A 20,630-nucleotide genomic window follows, 5' to 3' on the forward strand; every position below is an offset into this window, starting at 1 on the left:
GTGTGGACCGAGTCCAGCTCATTCTTAGCAAGTAAAATCCATTTTATTTATTTGAAAGTGTTTATTTAAAAGCCACAGTCCCTTCAAAATCTCCATGAATATCTGAAAAAAATAAATCCCTAATCGTGCATTACTAAGAAGCAAAGCATATTCCCAAATGAGGAGAAACATTAAAAACAACTGCACGCACTCTAATGAACGGAGACAAACAGCTCACTTTAGGTGGACATTTTAACTGATATCCTCAAGCCACCAATGTTCAGAGCTTGACAATAATATATGTTTAAAATTAGACAAACTTTGGCTGCAGACAACAGGAGAAACTTGTAAAAAAAAAATCTATTTTAAAAGGACTCCATTAACACAGCAAGTCAATTGGATATCTACTCTCCTACCTAACTAACAAAAATCCCTTCTCATAAACGTTCAAACCAGGCAGTCTGTCATTTCCCAGGGTTGCTGTACAAAAATAGTTCATCTCCTTACACTTTTATATATGCTTTTGCAGGAGTGCTAAATAGTTGGAGTGAATAACTGGTTAGAAATAAATATAATGCTGACAGCAGAGCTCAAAGATTGAACAGATCTGCAAGCAAACGGGCTTGATTAGACGAGGAGGAAAAGTGCTTGTAACCGCATTAAAAAGCTGCTTTTCTCTCTTTGAACTGAGCTCTGAAGACAATTTGAGCTTGTTTATTGTCGCCCGCAGCAGATACAGCTTATCTCGTGTCAAATCGGTGGAATCAGTTTCTTTTTTAAAGGATTGGTTGGCCTGAAGCTGGAGTGTATGTTGTCAGATGGTTATGAACTGAATAAGGCATGTGACTGATATGAGAATATCCCTTTGAAATGGGGTCCACGTGGGGCTACACGTTCTGAACCTTCATGGCGTCCTTAGGCCAGCTGTATGAATCCAGAGTGAAGGAGTCATAGTCGGAGTTGTAGACATGGGATAAAATGAAGGCCTCTTTATCTTTGGGTTCAGGGTACAATGAGGCAATGCCCTGTTTGTAGGCATAATCCACAATCTGAAGAAAAAGAAAATAAAACAGAGTGTGTTAGTGCTGGAGGAGTAAAGTCAGTGGTGGTTCTAGGTGGTGGCTAGGTGTCAACAAGTCTGGCCGCCTCTCTGGCCCACCTATATCTAAAATGGCAGAATAATGGAACCGTAAAAATTGCATGAATTTTGTACTTAACCAGACTGAAAAAGTGGTTAGGGATGTGTTCTAACACACACATTTCTTTGTATATGCACTTTAACCAGCTGCACAGAGTAGAGATACAAACCAAGCCTTATTCATGTTGCCAGATCTTGGTGGAAAAAACTAACAAACAAGATCAAGTGCAAGTATTAGATCTTAATACCTTGTATAGAAAATAACACCGCTATATTGCAATGCGCATCTGACTACTTTATTAGTCCATAATAAACTCGATAGATTTATGAGTGAAGCCTACAACAAGCCCATAGATGCTTAAAATAGGTGGTTATGGCAACACTGCAGGCACACCCAAACCACGAGGCATCTGTTGTCAGGTTCGTAATAGTTGTTGTAATATTAAATTGGTCAAAAAAATAGTGAATGCCAAATACTCGAGACACCTGATAAACAATTGCCAAGCATTCAGGTTCGTCGTGTTCTGTAGGCTAAACACACTGAACAGTTTAGTCATGCTATTAAAAAATTGTTTTACTGGCTTGATAAAATATTTTAAATCAAATTTTTAAATATATATTTATTAATCATTACCTTACTGCTAGAGATTGTAGATACAAGTGATACATGAAATAATTCTGAATGTAGAAAACAATAAATATTAGAGTGAGCTCCCTTAAAGCACAAGTGCCTCGCTCCACTAGTTAATGTGGTTTAGAACCACTACCAAGTAAAGTGTGACAGAATTGCTCATGTTTTCTATCTTCTAACTTACATTGGTAATTTAAAGAATATAACATGATAAAGGTCTTTGGTATACCTTGATCAGTTTTTGCAGATTAGAGGACTTCTAAAACACCAAGATTATGATAGTTTTGCATTTTTAATTAATTTTTATTTTGCAGTAAAATTCAGTTTAGTTTATCTCATTAATGGTTTTGTTAGTTTTATAGTTTAGTTATTTATGTACAAACACACACATATATATAGATTTACAATTATTAGCCCCCCGTTTATTTTTTTCCCCCAATTTCGGTTTAACGGAGAGAAGATGTCTTCAACACATTTCTAAACATAATAGTTTTAATAACTCATTTCTAATAACTGATTTAGTTTATCTTTGCCATGATGACAGTAAATATTATTTGACTAGATATTTATCAAGACACTTCTATAAAGCTTAACGTGACATTTAAAGGCTTAACTAGGTTAATTAGGTTAACTAGGCAGGTTAGGCAAGTTATTGTAAAACGATGGTTTGTTTTGTAGACTATCGAAACAAATATAGCTTAAATATGGCTAATAATTTTGACCTTAAAATGTTTTTTAAAAAATTAAAAACTGCTTTTATTCTAGCCGAAATAACAAATAATGATAAACATCATTTGGGAAATATTTAAAAAAAGAATTCCAAGGGGGTCTAATAATTCTGACTAATACATATATATATATATATATATATAAAATCATCCAGGTTGACCAACGCAAAGTTTAGCGTTTGAACAGTTTACATCAACCCTTAATCAAACCTCTTAAGTCATAAAAATAACAGTTTGAACAGACACTTAACCCAAAACTACACAAATTCAACTTAAATAAAAGTCTTCTTCCTATTAAAGATAATGTATGTAGTTAAACTAGTTTACATTGTATCAATATATGGTTTACTCGGATTAAAAAAGTCTTAATTTAGTGTATTTCTCATACACAGTTCTGTATGCTAATAACTTTAGCTTTTGTTCTAATGATTTTAGCTCACCATCACTAGTGAAAAGTAACTGCTGTAAAGTCCTGCGTTTTGGCTAAATCTGACCTGACAGCTCTGACAACCTACTTTGCTGTATTAATAAATCTCTTAATTTAGCATGTTCTCATTCCATATTTCTGATCGGTGTCAAAGTGAAGAGTTTGCAAACAAGACCCGATCTTCATGTATCATCATGTGCATACATTGACAGCTACTGACCTTAACAGCGATTTTGAAGGACACTTCTCTGATGGTCTTCAGCGGAGGATAGAGTCGTCCCTCAGCTAAATGCTCCTCGGTGACCATCTCAGAAATAGCCTGGAAACAAAATCAAACTGTAACACTGTAGTTTTGTTTGCCCTTGTTCCCTTATGAAGCTTCATGTAGATTTACCTCTGCTGTGGTGAGGAAAATGTCATCCGAGATGTGGCGAACACCACAGGCGATGACTCCCAATGCGACTCCAGGAAACACATAAGCATTGTTTCCCTGGCCAGGATAGAAGCTGCGCCCATCTGCCAAAGTGACCTTTTTAAAGGGGCTTCCGCTGGCAAAAATACCCCGTCCCTGTGACACACACACACATATGCAATTTTAACTAAATGTGAAACTGACTTGGTATGCTCAGTCAGATATGACTCCATTAGTTTAGCGATCTGATGTTTAGTGTGTATTAATACCTCAGTAAGTGTGTAACACTGCTCTGCTGTGCACTCGGCTTTGCTTGTGGGATTGCTGAGAGCAAAAATAATTGGCCGTTCGTTGTTTGCAGCCATGTTCTTGATGATCTTGTCAGTGAAAGCACCACCTATAGCAGCCACACCTGTAGATGGCAAAAGAAACAGAAAACTTTAATCCTGTAAAACTGCAACACACAAAGCGCTACAGAAACAAATTTGAGTTCCTGTTGACAGCCCCTAGTGGCTCCAGTGGGGTTTTTTGCCAGATCAGACACATTTCATGGCAAGTTCAAACAGATAAAAAGATTTTACATACTAATAACAGCTTCATATTTCAATAAAGAGTTTATAAAAAATAAATAAAAGACGTTTAAATTTATTTTAATATGATTTTTGCTTAAATGTTTGAATACATCTTTAAAAACATGCTCTCAGTATAAAAGTCTTGTTTAGACTTCACATTCTGATAAAATATGTTTTATGGTGAGAGAAGCTTGACAGTGGTTACAACCTAGGGCTGCACGATACTGGAAAAATCTAACATTGCAATACTTTTTATTCTGCAACATATATTGTGATATGAATACAATTTCCCTAGATAAGTTGAATAACTATTTGGAAAAATATTTGATTGATTGGGATGTTTCAGTAGGGCAGTGCATAAAATATAATAAACAATCTTTACAAGCATAGAAGAATTCAAATAAAGAAATTAAGTAAGCAGCATTTATTTTTCTTCAGAAGAGTCTAACTGCATTCAGGTATACATTAATCAAATGTAAAATAATATTGCATAGTCTATGTTTTATAAACAATTCAATTAAAAAAATAATAAATCTTTAGTTTTTAATTAGTCAACGTTACAAACGGTACAATTTCTAATGTCTGAATGCTTTTACAACTGTCACACAGTCACAAGCAAGCCTCAAAAACATTTGCGAAATGACCAATCATAACATTGCATATACTGGCGATGCGACTGGAGTGACCAATTTGGTATAAACAGCCTGATTATGCCTGGTCTCAAAAATAAGATGTGAAAAGTCTTTCTTGTGTCTTCAGTAGACAGTTGTAGTCAAGCCTGAAATTATTCATACCCCGGGCAAATTCTGACTTAAAGTGACTTTTATTCAAATTATTAAGTTTTTCTTTTGACCGGAAATGACACAGGCTTCGTCCAAATGATAATATGATGACGTACATGAATAATCATTGTGGGAAAAAAAATGTGGCAGTCAGAATTTGCCAAGGGTATTAACATTTCAGGCTTAGTCTGGGGCATAACAGAGGACGTTTATAGTTTATAGTATAGTAGTATCTTTTTTTTCTTTTTTTTATGTAAATAAAGAACTTTTGTAAGCCTAATGTAAAACTATTAAAAATGTTTTAAATAAAATAATACTGAAAAATAAATCTGTATATTACATTAAAAACAAATGGAATGCATGATAGGATTTATTTGGCCGATACCGATTGTCATACAGTACTATACAAATACTACTACCTAGTTTATCCTCCATTAAATTAGTTTTACTGAGCATGGATTGGATTCATTTAACATTCAACATTTTAGGAAAGGTACAAGTTAAGATTAAAAACTAATTCAATATGACAATCTTCAAAAGGTGATTTTTGCCATTCAATATTTTTTTAAGAACTGTAACTTTTATTTGACAAGTAACAGAAAATATTTCTTTAATAAACAACAAATAGAGCCAGTGCTGTTGTTATATCTAAATTATACATTTTGCTGCTCCAGAAATATAGTGACTCACAAAAGTGCAGTCTGTTTCTTTTATTATTCAAGACGTTTTTTGCCTAAATTAACCAATGGTTTTGTGCCAGTGCTGACGCATAGTCTATAATATGCACATGTTTTTCATATATAAATATTAGACTCAAGTCTGACACATTGTAAGGATTCTATTTAATTTTTTGCAAGTATTTAATGATTTTTCTCTGAGAAAAATAGATTTAAAAGACGTGCAGCTCATTTCCTCCATGTTATTAAAACTGCCTTTTCAATATTATTACAGATCATCAGCTGATAAATGTTGGCCGCTGACACATTGCTGCATCCATATTAAACAAATGAATTGAAGAGAGCTGAAGTTTACATACTAAAATGACTAAATCTGAAATAAAAATATGTTGAATCTATTTAAATCTAGATTATATATAATAAATATGAATAGTGTTAAACAAAAAATGCTAAAGTCCTTGTTTACCAATGATAGCTGTGGGCTTGATGGTTTCCACCACTTCCTCCAGGGTTTTTATGTGAGGATGTTCATGAGCAAACTCTTCTTTCTCATGGTTCACGTGACTTCTGCCCTAGATGGCCAAGGGACACAAAATAAGTTTTGGTATAACATTTCATTTTGTAGGTGTCCAAACGCAATCAATTACTCTGGTTCATGCACAATTAAGCCTACATATATTTGTATATTCAGATGTTGGGTAGGAGGACAACTATAGCTTGAAGGAAACTAATTCCAAAAACAGACCAACTGGTGTGGGTTTGATTGTTACCTTCACAATTAGGCCTTTGGAATCCACCATCCAGATCTTCTTAGCAGCTTCAGCATGAGGTATACCTTCCTTAGCCATGGCCATTATCAGTAAGTGAGCAATTCCTAAAGCAGCCTGGTCAAATCACAGACAAAACCCAAACAATTCTGATAATCCTGGAGTAACAAGTGTCATTTGAAAGCCCTCTTTATTTGCTATTCTTCGTTAGCATCTTTAATTTGAATCTGCATTATTACCTCTCCTGCTCCCTGAAACACAAACTTGTGGTCAGAGAGTTTATTCTTTGTGATTTTAAGAGCAGCAAGAATCCCTGCAACAGCAACAGAAGCTGTGCCTGAAAAAGACAAACAAGCAATTTTATGGCTTTTTAGGCCATAGTAAATTAAGACTGTAATCCAAATCGCCCTCTATACCCTTAAATAGTGCACTATTTGAGAGAGCAGCCATTCGTAGTGCTGTCACATGCATTGCTCGGGTGTGTTTTTTTTTTTAACAGACATCAAAAGAGTGTAAAAATCTCGATGGTTCTGTGGGTTTGGTCTATCCACACTGATGTTTATTTCGTATTTTCTATTGGATTTAAGTCAGGTGATTGGCTGGGCCATTCTACAGCTTGATTTTCTTTTTCTGAAACCATTTGAGAGCTGTGTTTTGGGTCATTGTCTTGCTGAAATGTCCACCCTGGTTTAATCTTCATCATCCTGCTAATATAGATGTTGGACTGAAGCAGCTAATATTCATTTACACTGACGAAGGGCAGAAGGTTGCTGAATAACTACCGAGAGATGTCAGCTGCTGTCTTGGCTTTCACTGCCTTTTCACACCTTCCTTTTTTTCATGCGTTCAATATTTTTTCCTGCGTCATTTAATTTTATTAGACATTACCTAATTTGTAAACTATTTAGATTGGTTTTCTTTTCATATATGTATTTCTTTGGTTGTTATCTACATCTGGTGAAAATTTCAAGTCAACGCCACTTTTAGAAATATGTTTTCTGAGAAAAACGGTGACGTGTTGATTATTTATTTCCCCCACTGTATGTATGTGACAAATCAAAATACTACAATGAATGTTTCATTACTAATAGACAGCTTGAGAAGTGTCACATAACTATAACAGGGTCAACATTTTTTACATTAATCAAGCGGCAAAGCACAATGAAAATGGCGAAACGGCATCCCTTCAGCACTCACCTACTTGTTTTTGTTCACTCGAAGTGAGTGGATTGTTAGTTTAATTATATTATTATTATTATATTATATTATGGATTATATTATTGAGTGGTTTATATTAGTGGAGTAATGTAGGTAATAGTGAATGTATAGAGGGCAATTTCAAATACAGCCTTTGATTTTTCATTATCAAGATTGAATATCATTATAGTTTGGTAATACAATGTGCACACTTACCCTGGATATCATCGTTAAAGGTGCAATAACGGTTACGGTATTTATTGAGAATACGAAAGGCATTGCTGTTGGCAAAATCCTCAAATTGAATTAGACAATTCATCCCATACCTGAAAAAGATATGAATAAAGATGATGACATGTTTGTACAGTATGCATTTCACACGCATAATCTTATACTCTAGTTAATCTTTAACCAACCACCTAACCACAGTCAGAATTAATTGAACTCGTGAACAAGGTCAGTCTGATCATGGAAAGATATTTCAGATTTTGTGAACCGAATGAACTTGTGCACATGATTTTATATTAGAGCGCACTGACCTATTCACATTAAAACAAATAGTGTGTGCATACGATTTTGATCTTAAAGGGACAGTTCACCCAAAATGACAATTCTGTCATTATTTACTTTCCCTTCACTTGTTCCAAACCTTTATGAATTTCTTTCTTCTGTTAAACACAAAATAAAATAATTTGAAGAAAGCTGAAAACCTGTAACCATTTATATCCATAGTTTTGTTTTACCTGCCATGTAGGTCAATGTTTACAGGTTTTCAGCTTCCTTTGGGTGAACTATCCCTTAAAGGTTGTTCTATATTTGTGAATTTGGAATAATGTGAATTAATTTGTGATTCAATAATAAATAAGTGACCACATTCACAAGGTCAATCTTAATGGTCTGCTCATTAATTTTTTCATAGCCTTTTCTAACTCTCATCAAACAGAAGCCGATCTAAAGCAATGCTAAGTGTGCCATTCACAAAACCAATTCAAACACAATAAACACAAACCTAGATTAGAGAGCTGGACATAAACACATATATCTGTAATGTAATTAGAGAAACTTCACATTTGTAATCTCAATTGGAGTAAGCGCAGGGTTTTCAACATTTTCTAGACATTTTAGTACAAAAGATTTGGCTGATCATGAGTCATTCATGACAATGTTCATACACAAATTTCACTCAAAAACTGTCTGCAAGCATGATTAATAAACGTGACCCAATGAATTTTAGGAAACATACTTGTCAGTGACAGCTTGCATGAACTCATCAATGAGGTCATCATATTCTTTGCCCCTCACTCGTTTGTGCTTTAAGCCGATGTACAGGGGGTCATCCAAGAGGGTCTGAAGTCAAATAAATAGAAATCAGTTAAAACAGACAACAGAGTTTCATTTACATTTAGTCATTTAGCAGACGCTTTTATCCAAAGCGACTTACAAATGAGGACAAGGAAGCAATTTACACAACTATAAGAGCAGCAGTGAACAAGTGCTATAGACAAGTTTCAGGTGTGTAAAGTCTAAGAAGCAAAGCATTAAGTTTTTTTTTTTTTTTTTACATTGTTTCATCCAATGATACCCATGAACAAAGTACAATTTTACAGTACATGCAGGTTTTTGGTCAGTAGGACTTTATTTATCATTTTAAGCATTAAATTGATCAAAAGTGACAGTAAAAGTACACAAAAAGCCATTTTAAATTCATTAAAATGTTTGTTTGAACTTTCTATTCAACAAAGAATTCTAAAAAATAACAATCAAGAGTCACAAAGATATTTTCAACAATGATAATATGAAATATTTCATTCAATTTTATTATATTGGAAACATTTCTGAATTATCATGTGACACTATAGTGTAATGTAGTAATCATGATTAATGTAGTAAGAGCCCCCATCCATAAATTGCACTGTAAAATATTGTAATTTTAAATAATTTAATATTTTAAAAGATTATTTTTACAGTGAACAAAATTAAAAAGCCTGTACTAAAAAGGCGATCATCTATTAAAAAAAATATATCCATATATCGCATTTTTTTTTTTTTTTTTTAATAATAGCCATGTTAATTTTTTCCACTTAATGAAAAAGTGAGTGCCTTAGACTTATGACTTTGTTGTTTGTCTTTATGAAACCATCCATAGAGCACCGACACATGAATTACCCCTGAATCACTTTTTGTTTGATTTTGGAATTATTTTTACGCTGTTAATCAACAAATATGATTGATTATGATTAGCAAGTCTCTTTGGATAAAAGTGCCCGCTAAATGATACAAAAATAACAACAATTTTTGCACAGAAGTGTAACTATTCAAATTTTACCTGATTATCAGTGCCCACATCTAGCAGCACAGGCAGGCACTGCTGAGGTGGCACTCCTCCACATGCTGTATACAGAGCCAGTTTGCCAACTGGGATTCCCATCCCATAGCCGCCCAGATCTCCTAATCCCAGAATTCTTTCTCCATCCGTCACCACTATGGCCTATTAATTCACATACAATGAAACGTCCATTCGCTGGCACCAAAATAACATTATCTTTTAGCATATACCTTAATGTCCTCCTCTGGCCAAGAGTTCAGCATAGTGGCGATATGCCCCTTGTCATGAATAGTGATAAACAGCCCTCTAAAGGGAGAGAGGAAAAAATATTAAATATATAAATAAGTCAAAATCATGTGCCACTTACATGTATGTTTTTTCCATAAAGCCAAGAAAACAGATTGGACTGGTCAGAGCTTTTATGAACAGTCTACTCAGAATCGGTCTCACTAAACTGGTCATTCTAGGACCAGATTATGTATAAACCTCACCTTGGTCTTCTGAAAGCAAGGCCATATTGTTGGCAGGCCAAGCCCACAGTAGGGGTGTAGACGATAGGCATGAATTCTTCAATGTCAGAGGTCAACACACGATAAAAAAGCTTCTCGTTCCTGTCCTGCAGGGTCATCAGTAATATGTATCTGCAGAGTTATGAGCATGAATGGGAAATGGAGCAACAGAAGAATCATGATTTCAGGATTTCAGGATCATGCACTTAATGATTTAAGCAACGTCTGTTTACTTGTCGAGAGGGTTACTGCGCGTCTCGTAGCTCTTCATGACACGAAGCACTTGGACATCTTGAGAGAGGAAACAGGGAGGCAGCAGGCCATGGATGCCAAGTTGTAACCTCTCCTCCAGGGTGAATGCCATGCCCTGTTAGCGTAACACCATAAAATCATTAACCACATAAATGTACAACAAAAAAACTTGCACTCCTCCTACAGACTACAAACGACTGCTCTGCAACAGGGTCTGCATGGGCAGGTTTCCAGCTTAGGGTAGCATGCATCACATGCTGGATCTATTTATTTCTGACCAATGGGAAGCAAGTATGGCCACCCTCCCCTGTTAGTTTCTTCACTCCCAGTTTACTCCTAACAGTTTCCATCCACAAATGCTTTAAAGTCATACACTCTCCGTATAACCCGTTCCTCATCCCATATTTCAGTCTGACTTGAAAGTCTTCACAAACAGGATGCATAATGTGAAAGCAACATTTCCACAGGCACATTTCCATGACACCGCCAAAAAGTACTTTGCAAAACTCCTGAGTCACTTCCTGCAACTTTGCATTGATTTTAAGATGCCTAAGCACATTTAGAGCATCTCCTCTTTGCAAAGTGTATTAGGGGCCAAAGTATGCATTCAGATCTCACAGTGCCACTTTCAAACTTTCTTATCAATTGGGACTTTGGTATTACTAAATGTTATAAAAATTGCATCAAAGCACCGACTGCTGACAATCTAATACCTGATGGTCACGTAGACCGCATTTGAGGCCCAAAAGATGCTTACTTTGTTCAAATGGGGGTTTCTGGTGATATCGTAGCCTCGTTTTCTGGTGAAGACCGTGCCCTTGGAGTTCACACCTGTGTGGCAGACCCTCACTGCCCCGACCATAGCAGGAGGGAGCAATAAAGGACTGGAGAAAGCCCTGCATAGCGTCAACACACTCTTACCCGAGAGAGAGTTCATTATTCCTGCAAAAGAAACCAGGTTATGAGACTACTGAACTTTTTGCATTGTTTCTGGAAAACCTTATTTATGCTGGTTTGGTAGCTGGTAGACCATCTTAGACCAGCACCAATGCAGCTATTAGATGGTCAGTCTGGGTTTTGCAATATGTTAGTTTATCATCTAGCTAATAAACCAACTTAAGCTAGGTTCTTCTAACTAGAATTCTGCACAGAAACATGCTTGATAGCAATCTTATTTTAGCTTACATTACACAAATTCCCAAGCTAATATGATGATAAACGTCTGCAAGAATGATAAATTGACTATAACCGCTTTTGCAAGTTCAGCAAGTTAGTCCACTCTAAATGTAAACAAGGCCCTTCTGGAGAAAACAAAAAGCCATTCAATGTAACGTTATTCTGAATTGTATTATAGTGTAGAACCAATTTATATATATAACCAATTCAACAGCAGCATGCGTTTGGGGCCACATGCACATTTACGGAGAGCTTCAGCATTGTCATTGTTCTATAATAGGATACGTTTGTTTACAAAGCCGCGTACCTGAGTTCGGCCAGTCCACCGACAGCTTCTGCTTCAGTAAGTTGGATCCAAACGCTGACCTGCTGCTGCCTGTCTCCACTGACGGGCGCCTTATCTGCGGATGATGTTGTAATCGACTGATACAAACGATCCAGGTTTGTTTGACATTGACGCTTTCGCTTCCCAACGCTCTCGCTTTAGTCCCGCCCAGATTAGTCAGAAGTGCCCAATAGGGAGAGGCGATTCCAGTGACGGCGTTTTCATGTAAACGGAAAAGATTTGTCGGCCTGTCTGGCAGCTTCTCCGTGTTTTGTATGTTCAAATGTTGGGATGTATCTGGATTATAAAGATGTATTCTCTCATCGAGTATTTCGCGAAAAGCTCTGATATATTTTTTTATTTTATAAAGTAAGCTTTATGGTCTTGGTAAAGTCTTGTACAATCATATACAAAACAGCCTACTCCCTAAACAGCTTGTTAGTTATTAATAGTGCTTTAAGTATATGTTATCATAAAACTAACTCAATACTTCTGCATAAAAAGTGTGTGCCACGAATGGAAAAGTCTACCAGTCTGAAAGCTTGTAAAAGGTAACTTTATTGCAGTTTCCATCCACTTTCCACATTACTTTTCAGCCTATTAGAAACACAAAGACATTTTCTCTTCAAAACTGATGGTACAATTCTTAGAGTATGAAATTATACAGCTTTTATTTTAAAATACAACTAAAATAAAACATTTAGCTCAGGGAAAAGAAAAATCAAGAGACCGCTTCAAAGTTGACATTCTCTGGATTTGCCAGTCATAAGTAGATTGTTGTTGTTGTTGTTGTTGTTGCTGATAGTGTTTGTTTTTTTTTTTCCCAGAGCTGCATACTCATACATACAGAAAAAGATAAATCTTCCCAAGGATTGAATTCAAATAACAGCACCACAAGAAGACAACAAACAAAACTACATCGGACAAACACTAACTAAAAAGTAAACAGAACAACAAAATGAACCAAAGAGACTCATGTTCAACCTTCACAGAAGTGCATTCATTCTTAGTCATCTGCTATATAAACTTATCAAATACCAAAAACCTTGCTGTGGTTAATAATTAAACAATGTACAGTAAAACAGTGAAAGGTTACACTGGCCGTATAAAACAAAGAAAAGCTTTTAAATTGACCACACACAACATCTAAAACTGATGTAAAAAATATAAAATAGTAAGGTTAAAAAAAAAGACGTACAGTCTTCCAGAAAATCTCTTGCAGGGCTGTAATCACTGGGTTATAATTAATTAGTCCCAATGATGATAGTTCAACATGCATTCACTTGTAGGTTGTGGATAATGACAGCTCAGTGTGGAAATGAAGGACAAGGCAAGGACTTAGATCACAACACTCGTGCCACTGCGAGAGCTCTTATCCTGCAAGAGAGAGATCATTTATGAGACAAACATTACGTTATTCTTAAACTTTTTTTTTTTTATGTGACCATTCATTTATTTTCATCTACTTCCATGCCCTCTGTTTTGCAGCAAACCCACAGGATTGTTTTTTTATTGGATGATTCCCACATAAAAACAAAAATTGTCAGCATTTGCTCTCATGTAACCTATATGACGTTCTTTCTTCCTCCACAACAAAAAAGACAGGTTGAAGAGTTTGTTCATGCAAGTCAAACAAACTGAGTTGTTTTACAAATTGCTTTTTGTGTTAGCAGGAGAAACGTAGTCATACATGCTTACAATAATGAGGCCGAAGAAAAGTCTCATACTGTGATATATGAGAGGACACTATATCATATTGTCCTCTCTTGTTCACATAGAGGACAATAAATATAGTGTAGAATGCGGAAGTAGATTACGTCACGGACCAGGTACCAGGCCCCAGAGTTTAGGAGGTTAACTGGTATTTGCACCATTAATTAATGGCCCACATAAATCTCTTAACCTATTTGGTACCTATGTTTTAGTATATGACTCCTAATTGATACCTAATTATGCCCAGCTCTTCTTGTTTTGACCTAACTTACACTGTTTTTTGCACTGCATTAGATATGAAAATGACCTGCTGCATATGTGCATTTAATTTATGCACTGAGATCCTCACTCACAATGGTCCCTTTATAGCAAAGGTGTCAAACTCAGTTCCTGGTGGGCCACAGCTCTGCACAGTTTAGGTCCAACCCTGCTTCAACACAATTACCGGTAGGTTTCAAACAAAACTGAAGGACTCAATTTGTTTGATCGGGTGTGTTTAATTAGGGTTGGAACTAAACTGAAATTTTTAGACCAAAAAAAAAAAGATTTTGTGTGCATTATGCTAACCATGCTTGTTGAAAGTAATAGCATTTGTATCAGTTGGGTACTTGTGAGGTTTTACTACAATAAGTAAAACTAGTATGTTTGAGCATTCTGTTCTATTTATTGTCACATCTTGTAATATCATGTCCTGTTTTCAGTTTGTTTAGATTTCATTTGTAAGACCAATCTTTTCAAAGGTCTGTTTATTTGGTCCAAAATGTACCAATATTCTGATGGTAGCATATATAATTATATGAAATGAACCACACTAAAAGAGCAGTGCCACTTTAATCAACCCAAAAGTGTGAACACAACCTTAGAGGTTAACAAATCATAAATCTACACTCTTACCGAGAGCTGTTCGCCCCTCCTGCTGTGGCCAGGCAAAATGTCAATGGAAGAGTAAGCTGGAGGATTTTCAGACAGTTTCCCTTGAGATCGCCTTCCCTTTCTGTAACTGTCCTCTTCGTCTGAACTCCAGGATCCTCTGTGAGGAGGTGATGAATAGCTCCTGTTTCCATAGTTAGTCGCATGTTCCAACTCCTCCAACAGCTCTGCTTTACTGCGAACTCGTGGACGGGATCTGTTTGATTCTCCTCTGCGTCCTGATGAGCCTTGACCTCCCCTTCGGTTGTCCCAGTCTGATTCATCACTATAGCTGCGCAGGTTTCCTCTCCGTGAAGACGCAGCATCACGATGAACACCGTTGCGGTTTGAGCTGCCGCTGGACTGACTTGACTGCCGGGGTCTCTGATCATTGGTCCGCCGAGAGCTCTGTTTCGGTCGGCCCAAAATTGGAGGCAGCTGGATGACCCTGCGCTCCACACCTTGGACCCCCATCTCATCCAGGGCAGAGAGCATGCTGGGCGGCCTAGCTGGAATGGATTGAGGTGGTGGTGATGCGTAATGGGGTTGCTGGGCTGCGTATTGAGGCTGAAGGTTTTGGAGTGGGACTCCTGTGTAGTGATGTTGAGGTTGGAGCATCGGGACGGCCATATCCATCCCTTGTACTTGGTTCTCCAGAAAATCTAACATCTGATTATTGGCACGTACATTTCCATTCATGCTGCCATTAGCATGGTATCCGTGAGGTACGAATTGTGGGACAGGTTGAGGAGGAGGGATAGCCATCGGTGCCATGGGAAGATTGTGTTTGGATGAATGTTCAGAAAAAGAGCCTGCGGTGGACAAATTATTAGTGTGAGTTTATTACAGATCTTTTATGTACCTTAACAAATTATTTTTTAAAAAATGTTGTACTGACCTGAATATAGTAAAGGATTTGCTTGAGAAGATGGATTTGAGGCAATGGGGGCATAGATGGGCTGGCCATGAAACCATGGTACCATTGCCTTTTGAGCTTCACGCATCATCTTGTGGCGCATGACAGCTAAGACAAATGAGCATGGTAAATATTTTAATTTTCTATACTTTAAATTGTATACAATGATTATGCAAAAAAATTATACTTTTTACTAAAAGTCACTTTAGTGTTACAAATTGGTATTATATTGCATTTAAATTTTGATTGTTAATTTGATTATTAAAATAATATTAGTATTATTAATACAAGCCATTCATATTTACAATGCATATACTGTATTTTCATAGTCAACTAATTGATTGGAATTATGTTGCACGTTTTTTGATTATCATTATTAATATTTATGATTAATAATATGATGTACTGTTGTAATACTAATTTAGTTTTCATGGTCAAAAAAGTAAAACTGAAAGATTTAATACCATAATAATAATTATGTGGTGTCATTTTGTCATCGGGTTCGTTCTTCTTATCTCACTTAACTAATCCAAGATGATTTGACAGATCCTGGATCTTTTGATCTTGAAAACTGATCTCTGGCTAATTTGGTTCTTCGCAAATCAAATTAAAATGTCTGGATGAACTGATCTGAGATTGCTGGTTTGTTGTGATTGTGAAGGACTGATCTATCGATCCTCGAAATCATGACATCATCTGATTAATATTCAATTATCCATGTAGGCAAAATTTTACAAAATTTGTAGTAAACTGTTTGTTAAATATGATATGCAATAAGTTTCCACATGTGTTGTGAACTGCAGGCTTACACTTTCATGTGTCAAGAGTATTTAATTTTTTATTTAGTTTTACATTTTAGAGCAGATTTTCTTTATTATAATAGCCTAGGCCTTTTTAAGTTTCTTAATCTGCGAATTAAATTTTGCATCAAAAAAGCATTTTGATATCGATAAAGTTGTCTGCAACTTCTGTAAAGCATCAAATCACTGTCATATTAGCTGTCAAAACATGTGCATGACTGCCTAAATGTATTATTCCTTTAAAAAACAAACAAACAAAAAACAGTCAAATACTGTACATGTCTATTATCATACACAAATTGTAAAGCTGGGTCAGTATAGTATGCGTTTGTATCTAAAAAGTCAGTATTAATAAATTTTCTCTTTGATCCCTTGGGAAGAACCACCCCACCCCGTATCTCCCCATACTTTTATTTCGGAGTGCAGACTGCATAAGTCTTATTTATATATTTTTTAAAAACTTATTTGTATATAACATAAATATTATTAATAATTTCATATTAAATGTTTCAAACTAATATAAATTATAAATGTGTAAATTAATTTTTTTTAAACTATTTTACAATTTTCCCAAGTGTATGTAACCTATAGGTTAATACTGTAAGAAAATATCAGCCTTCCGTACGTACTTACAGTATTACCTTTGCTTGAGAAGACCCGATCTAATCTTGTTTATCAATCTAATCCTGTTTATATGAAATAAGACACCAGAACTGTTGCTATGACAACAACTCTTGGATGAGTTTTGAAGAACGAAACGATCCTGGATCATGTCAAATCGTCAATAACCAAATCGAGTAATTGAAAAATTGAGTAATCCACGTACAAAGAACGAACCCCAGGTGTCATTGTAAAAACTAACAACCAGAAATATCGCACTGTGATATAATATCTTGTGTGATAGATCTACAGTCAAAGAAGAAAAAAAAAAAGAGGCATAAAAAAGTATCAATGAATACCTTTTTCAGGGCAACAGCAGGTGCGAGGACAGCAGGGACAGCGGACGTAACAGCAGCAGTTCTGAGGACAGCACTGACAGCAGCAGACCCCGATCAGGATGATCAGTAGTAGAGCCCCGAGGATGATGAGCAGCACAGTCAGCCAGTCTGAGAGGTAGAGGAGTGAGTGAGTGACCTCATCAGCACCAAAAAAAATTGTTTTGAGCTTAAAGCCAGTCATCAGAAGGCTGATACTTACTATAAACAATGAGTCTGATTTCCTTGTCGGAGTCTCCCACAACATCACCCGGTGCATCAATGGAACAGAAATACATGCCATTGTCCCACCACATGATCTCATTCATGGACAGATCAGCATCTGAAACAAACAGTGAACATGCTAATTAACACATTATTGTAATGAATAGTCTATTGTTACTATTTGTTAGAGCTATGTTATGGTATGGTTATAGTATAATGTTTTTGAGCTTGTTATGCATTATTACTGTAATTACATTAAAATACAGTGGTAATTAGCCCTAAAATCTACTGTATTATTAATCATCAACCTGATCAACAATTTGGCTGGAAAATGTGCATTTCATTTATATTTCCAAATTTAAACTTCTTTTTGTGATTATCCACTATATAATTAGCTCTAAAACCCATCTGTATTTTACATTAACTCTATTAAAAGGCCTCTAAACTATTACAACTTGATATACAAACTTGGTTGCAAAAAAGTCTTAATACAGTACCTACTAATTTCATACTTTTAATCATTATTTTGTTTTACCTTTTTTTTTTAAAGAAAATACCCTTTTATAAAAACATCTACTCTAAGGTTATAGCTCATGTTGTTGTGAAATATTATGACAATTTAAATATATATATATATATATATATATATATATATATATATATATATATATATATATACACACACACACACATATATACAGTTCAAGTCAGAATTATTAGCCCCCCTTTGAATTTTTTTCTTTTTTAAATATTTCCCAAATGATGTTTAACAGAGCAAGGAAATTTTCACAGTATGTCTGATAATATTTTTTCTTCTAGAGAAAGTCTATTTGCTTTATTTCGGCTAGAATAAAAGCAGTTTAGAATTTTTTTTAAAAAACATTTTAAGGTCAATTAAAAATTATCAGCCCCTTTAGGCTATATTTTTTCGATAGTCTACAGAACAAACCATCGTTATACAGTAAATTGTCTAATTACTCTAATCTGCTTAGTTAAATTAATTAACCCAGTTAAGCCTTTAAATGTCACTTTAAGCTGTATAGAAGTGTCTTGAAAAATATCTAGTCAAATATTATTTACTGTCATCATGACAAAGATAAACTAAATCAGTTATTAGAAATGAGTTATTAAAACTATTATGTTTAGAAATGTGTGGGAAAATTCGGAATTGGGAAAAAAATAAACAATATTTTTGTTTTGGCGGCTTCAATAATTCTGACTTCAACTGTATAACTTTAAAAATTGTTATAATTTGTGACACCTCTTGCAGGGTCCTGACTCACTGTTTTTAATGGAGATTTTGCGTTGTCGATACTCCGTTCCCAGAATAGGTTCATTGATGCCTCTTTTCTGAATCACTATGCGAACTGTTCGCTTGCTGTCTGGACAGTCATTTGCTGGATCCTGCTTCATGTTCAGAGCTGCCTGATAAGCTAAATAAAGAGAGAACCAGATACGATCACAATCAATCAGCATATCACTTTCCCCTGTTCTTCAATAAAGATCTCCAACTGTATACAGTATGCCAGTACTCCAACAGCACTCACCAGCGGAGTAGTACTCCAGCACTGGATCCAGACAGAAGGACTTGTACCGCCATGTGACCAAAACATCCTGTGGGCTTGCAGAGGTAGAATAATCACACCGCAAAGTGACAGAACCAAACAGCATGGTATGTCTCTCTGTCTCAGGAACAGTAACCTGGATAGAGAAAATCTCTGCAAAAGGAGATTAACACTGTTAATCAACAAATTATTGCATTTTATGTACTTACATTTTTCATTCTTTCATTGACATTTAGTCATGCTTCTGAAACCTGCTTAGTTAACCGAATGAACCTAGTTAAGCCTTTAAATGTCACTTTAAGCTGTATAGAAGTGTCTTGAAAAATATTATTTACTGTCATCATGGCAAAGATAAAATAAATCAGTTATTAGAAATGAGTTATTAAAACTATTATGATTAGAAATGTGTTGAAGAAAATCTCTCCGTTAAACAGAAATTAGGGAAAAAAAATAAACAGGGGGCTAATAATTCAGAGGGGGCTTATAATTCTGACTTTAACTGTGTGTGTGTGTGAGTGTGTATATATATTCAACATAGCAGATCTTATCATTTTTTAAATACTACTACTACTACTAATAATTATTATTATTACTATTATTATAGTTTTGGATAAGTCAGTAATTAGGAACAAATACATTTTTATTAAATTGTATGCATTTGTTTTTAAGTGCAATGTTTAATTTAACAAACATACCCATACCAATACATTCAAACAATTAAAATTATATAATTTTTCTTAATTTGGCCTGCAGTGTTTGAAAAGCAGGACAATTTGTACTAAAATATTACACATTTTACAGTTTTTTATGTATTTAAAGGGTGAAATATTACAATTTAAACAAAAAATAAACATATTTGACAAACTTTATGCTGTTTGCATTAACAAGATGATCATCACACAACTATAAATTATCCACAAGGATGCAAGGGTTAATTAATAGGCTGAAATAAGGCTTGGTAGTCACGTGATCGGGTTTATCGGCCTGCTGTTTGCACCTGCTGGTCATTAACCTCTCAATTTACAGAACTCACAAAAGAAATGTCTTAAAAACGCTATACTATGACTAAAATACATCATCTGATGCCTCAGTTTAAACTCAGGCAGTTCTTTTGATGTCAGCTTACCTTCTGGAAATACGCAGAGTAGAAGCGCAAGCACCTTGAGTCGCAGTTTTTGTTTCATGTTTCCCGGTTACACTGAAGTTTTTAGTCTCTTACCGTCTGTACAGCACAATCCTATTTTAACTAATATATCATTATATATACGCTTGTCATCACGTCATCGATAACATTTGACGGAAGTACATCCAGAAATCTTGTTATTGGCTTCTACTCTCTATCGAGTCTGTAGTGTAAACACACCTTTGCTCTGTGAAAGTCGGACCCCTCCCCCATTCCAGGATGACGATGTTGGCCACACCCACCAACAGGTGCACAACAATGGCAAAAACTAAAGCGTCGTCTTGTTACTCTGTTAAGTTATTCATTTTTGATTATTCTTCAAAATTTAATTCTATTGTTTTCAAGTTATTCATTTAGAAATGTATTTTCGCTCAAAATGAAGTGATTGTTACTTTGTTGTCGTCAGTACTTCATTAGTTGTGCCATGTAGCCACAAGAGGGCACCAG

At 35.4% G+C, this 20,630-nt stretch overlaps 2 protein-coding genes across 2 annotated transcripts; both read right to left on the bottom strand.

Annotated features, from left to right (window-relative positions):
• Positions 1–18: 18 nt before the first annotated feature.
• On the bottom strand, positions 19–12,067 carry me3 (malic enzyme 3, NADP(+)-dependent, mitochondrial). Its single transcript, XM_056465578.1, has 15 exons — positions 11,881–12,067; positions 11,155–11,339; positions 10,379–10,512; positions 10,128–10,277; positions 9,867–9,942; positions 9,637–9,798; positions 8,554–8,657; positions 7,527–7,636; positions 6,353–6,450; positions 6,117–6,230; positions 5,813–5,918; positions 3,585–3,727; positions 3,298–3,471; positions 3,124–3,222; positions 19–1,028 (listed from the first exon to the last, which is right to left on the bottom strand). Exons 2-15 carry the CDS (start codon positions 11,332–11,334, stop codon positions 867–869), a joined length of 1,812 nt encoding a protein of 603 aa, XP_056321553.1. The 5' UTR covers positions 11,335–11,339; positions 11,881–12,067; the 3' UTR covers positions 19–866.
• A 371-nt stretch (positions 12,068–12,438) lies between these two features.
• On the bottom strand, positions 12,439–20,387 carry ildr1b (immunoglobulin-like domain containing receptor 1b). The gene is made up of 8 exons (XM_056465585.1): positions 20,127–20,387; positions 18,983–19,153; positions 18,719–18,868; positions 17,434–17,553; positions 17,196–17,342; positions 15,419–15,544; positions 14,506–15,332; positions 12,439–13,275 (listed from the first exon to the last, which is right to left on the bottom strand). Exons 1-8 carry the CDS (start codon positions 20,182–20,184, stop codon positions 13,237–13,239), a joined length of 1,638 nt encoding a protein of 545 aa, XP_056321560.1. The 5' UTR covers positions 20,185–20,387; the 3' UTR covers positions 12,439–13,236.
• Positions 20,388–20,630: the final 243 nt, after the last annotated feature.

The sequence above is a fragment of the Danio aesculapii genome, chromosome 9 (genome assembly GCF_903798145.1).
Source record: "Danio aesculapii chromosome 9, fDanAes4.1, whole genome shotgun sequence".
NCBI classification, from domain to species: Eukaryota; Metazoa; Chordata; class Actinopteri; order Cypriniformes; family Danionidae; genus Danio; species Danio aesculapii.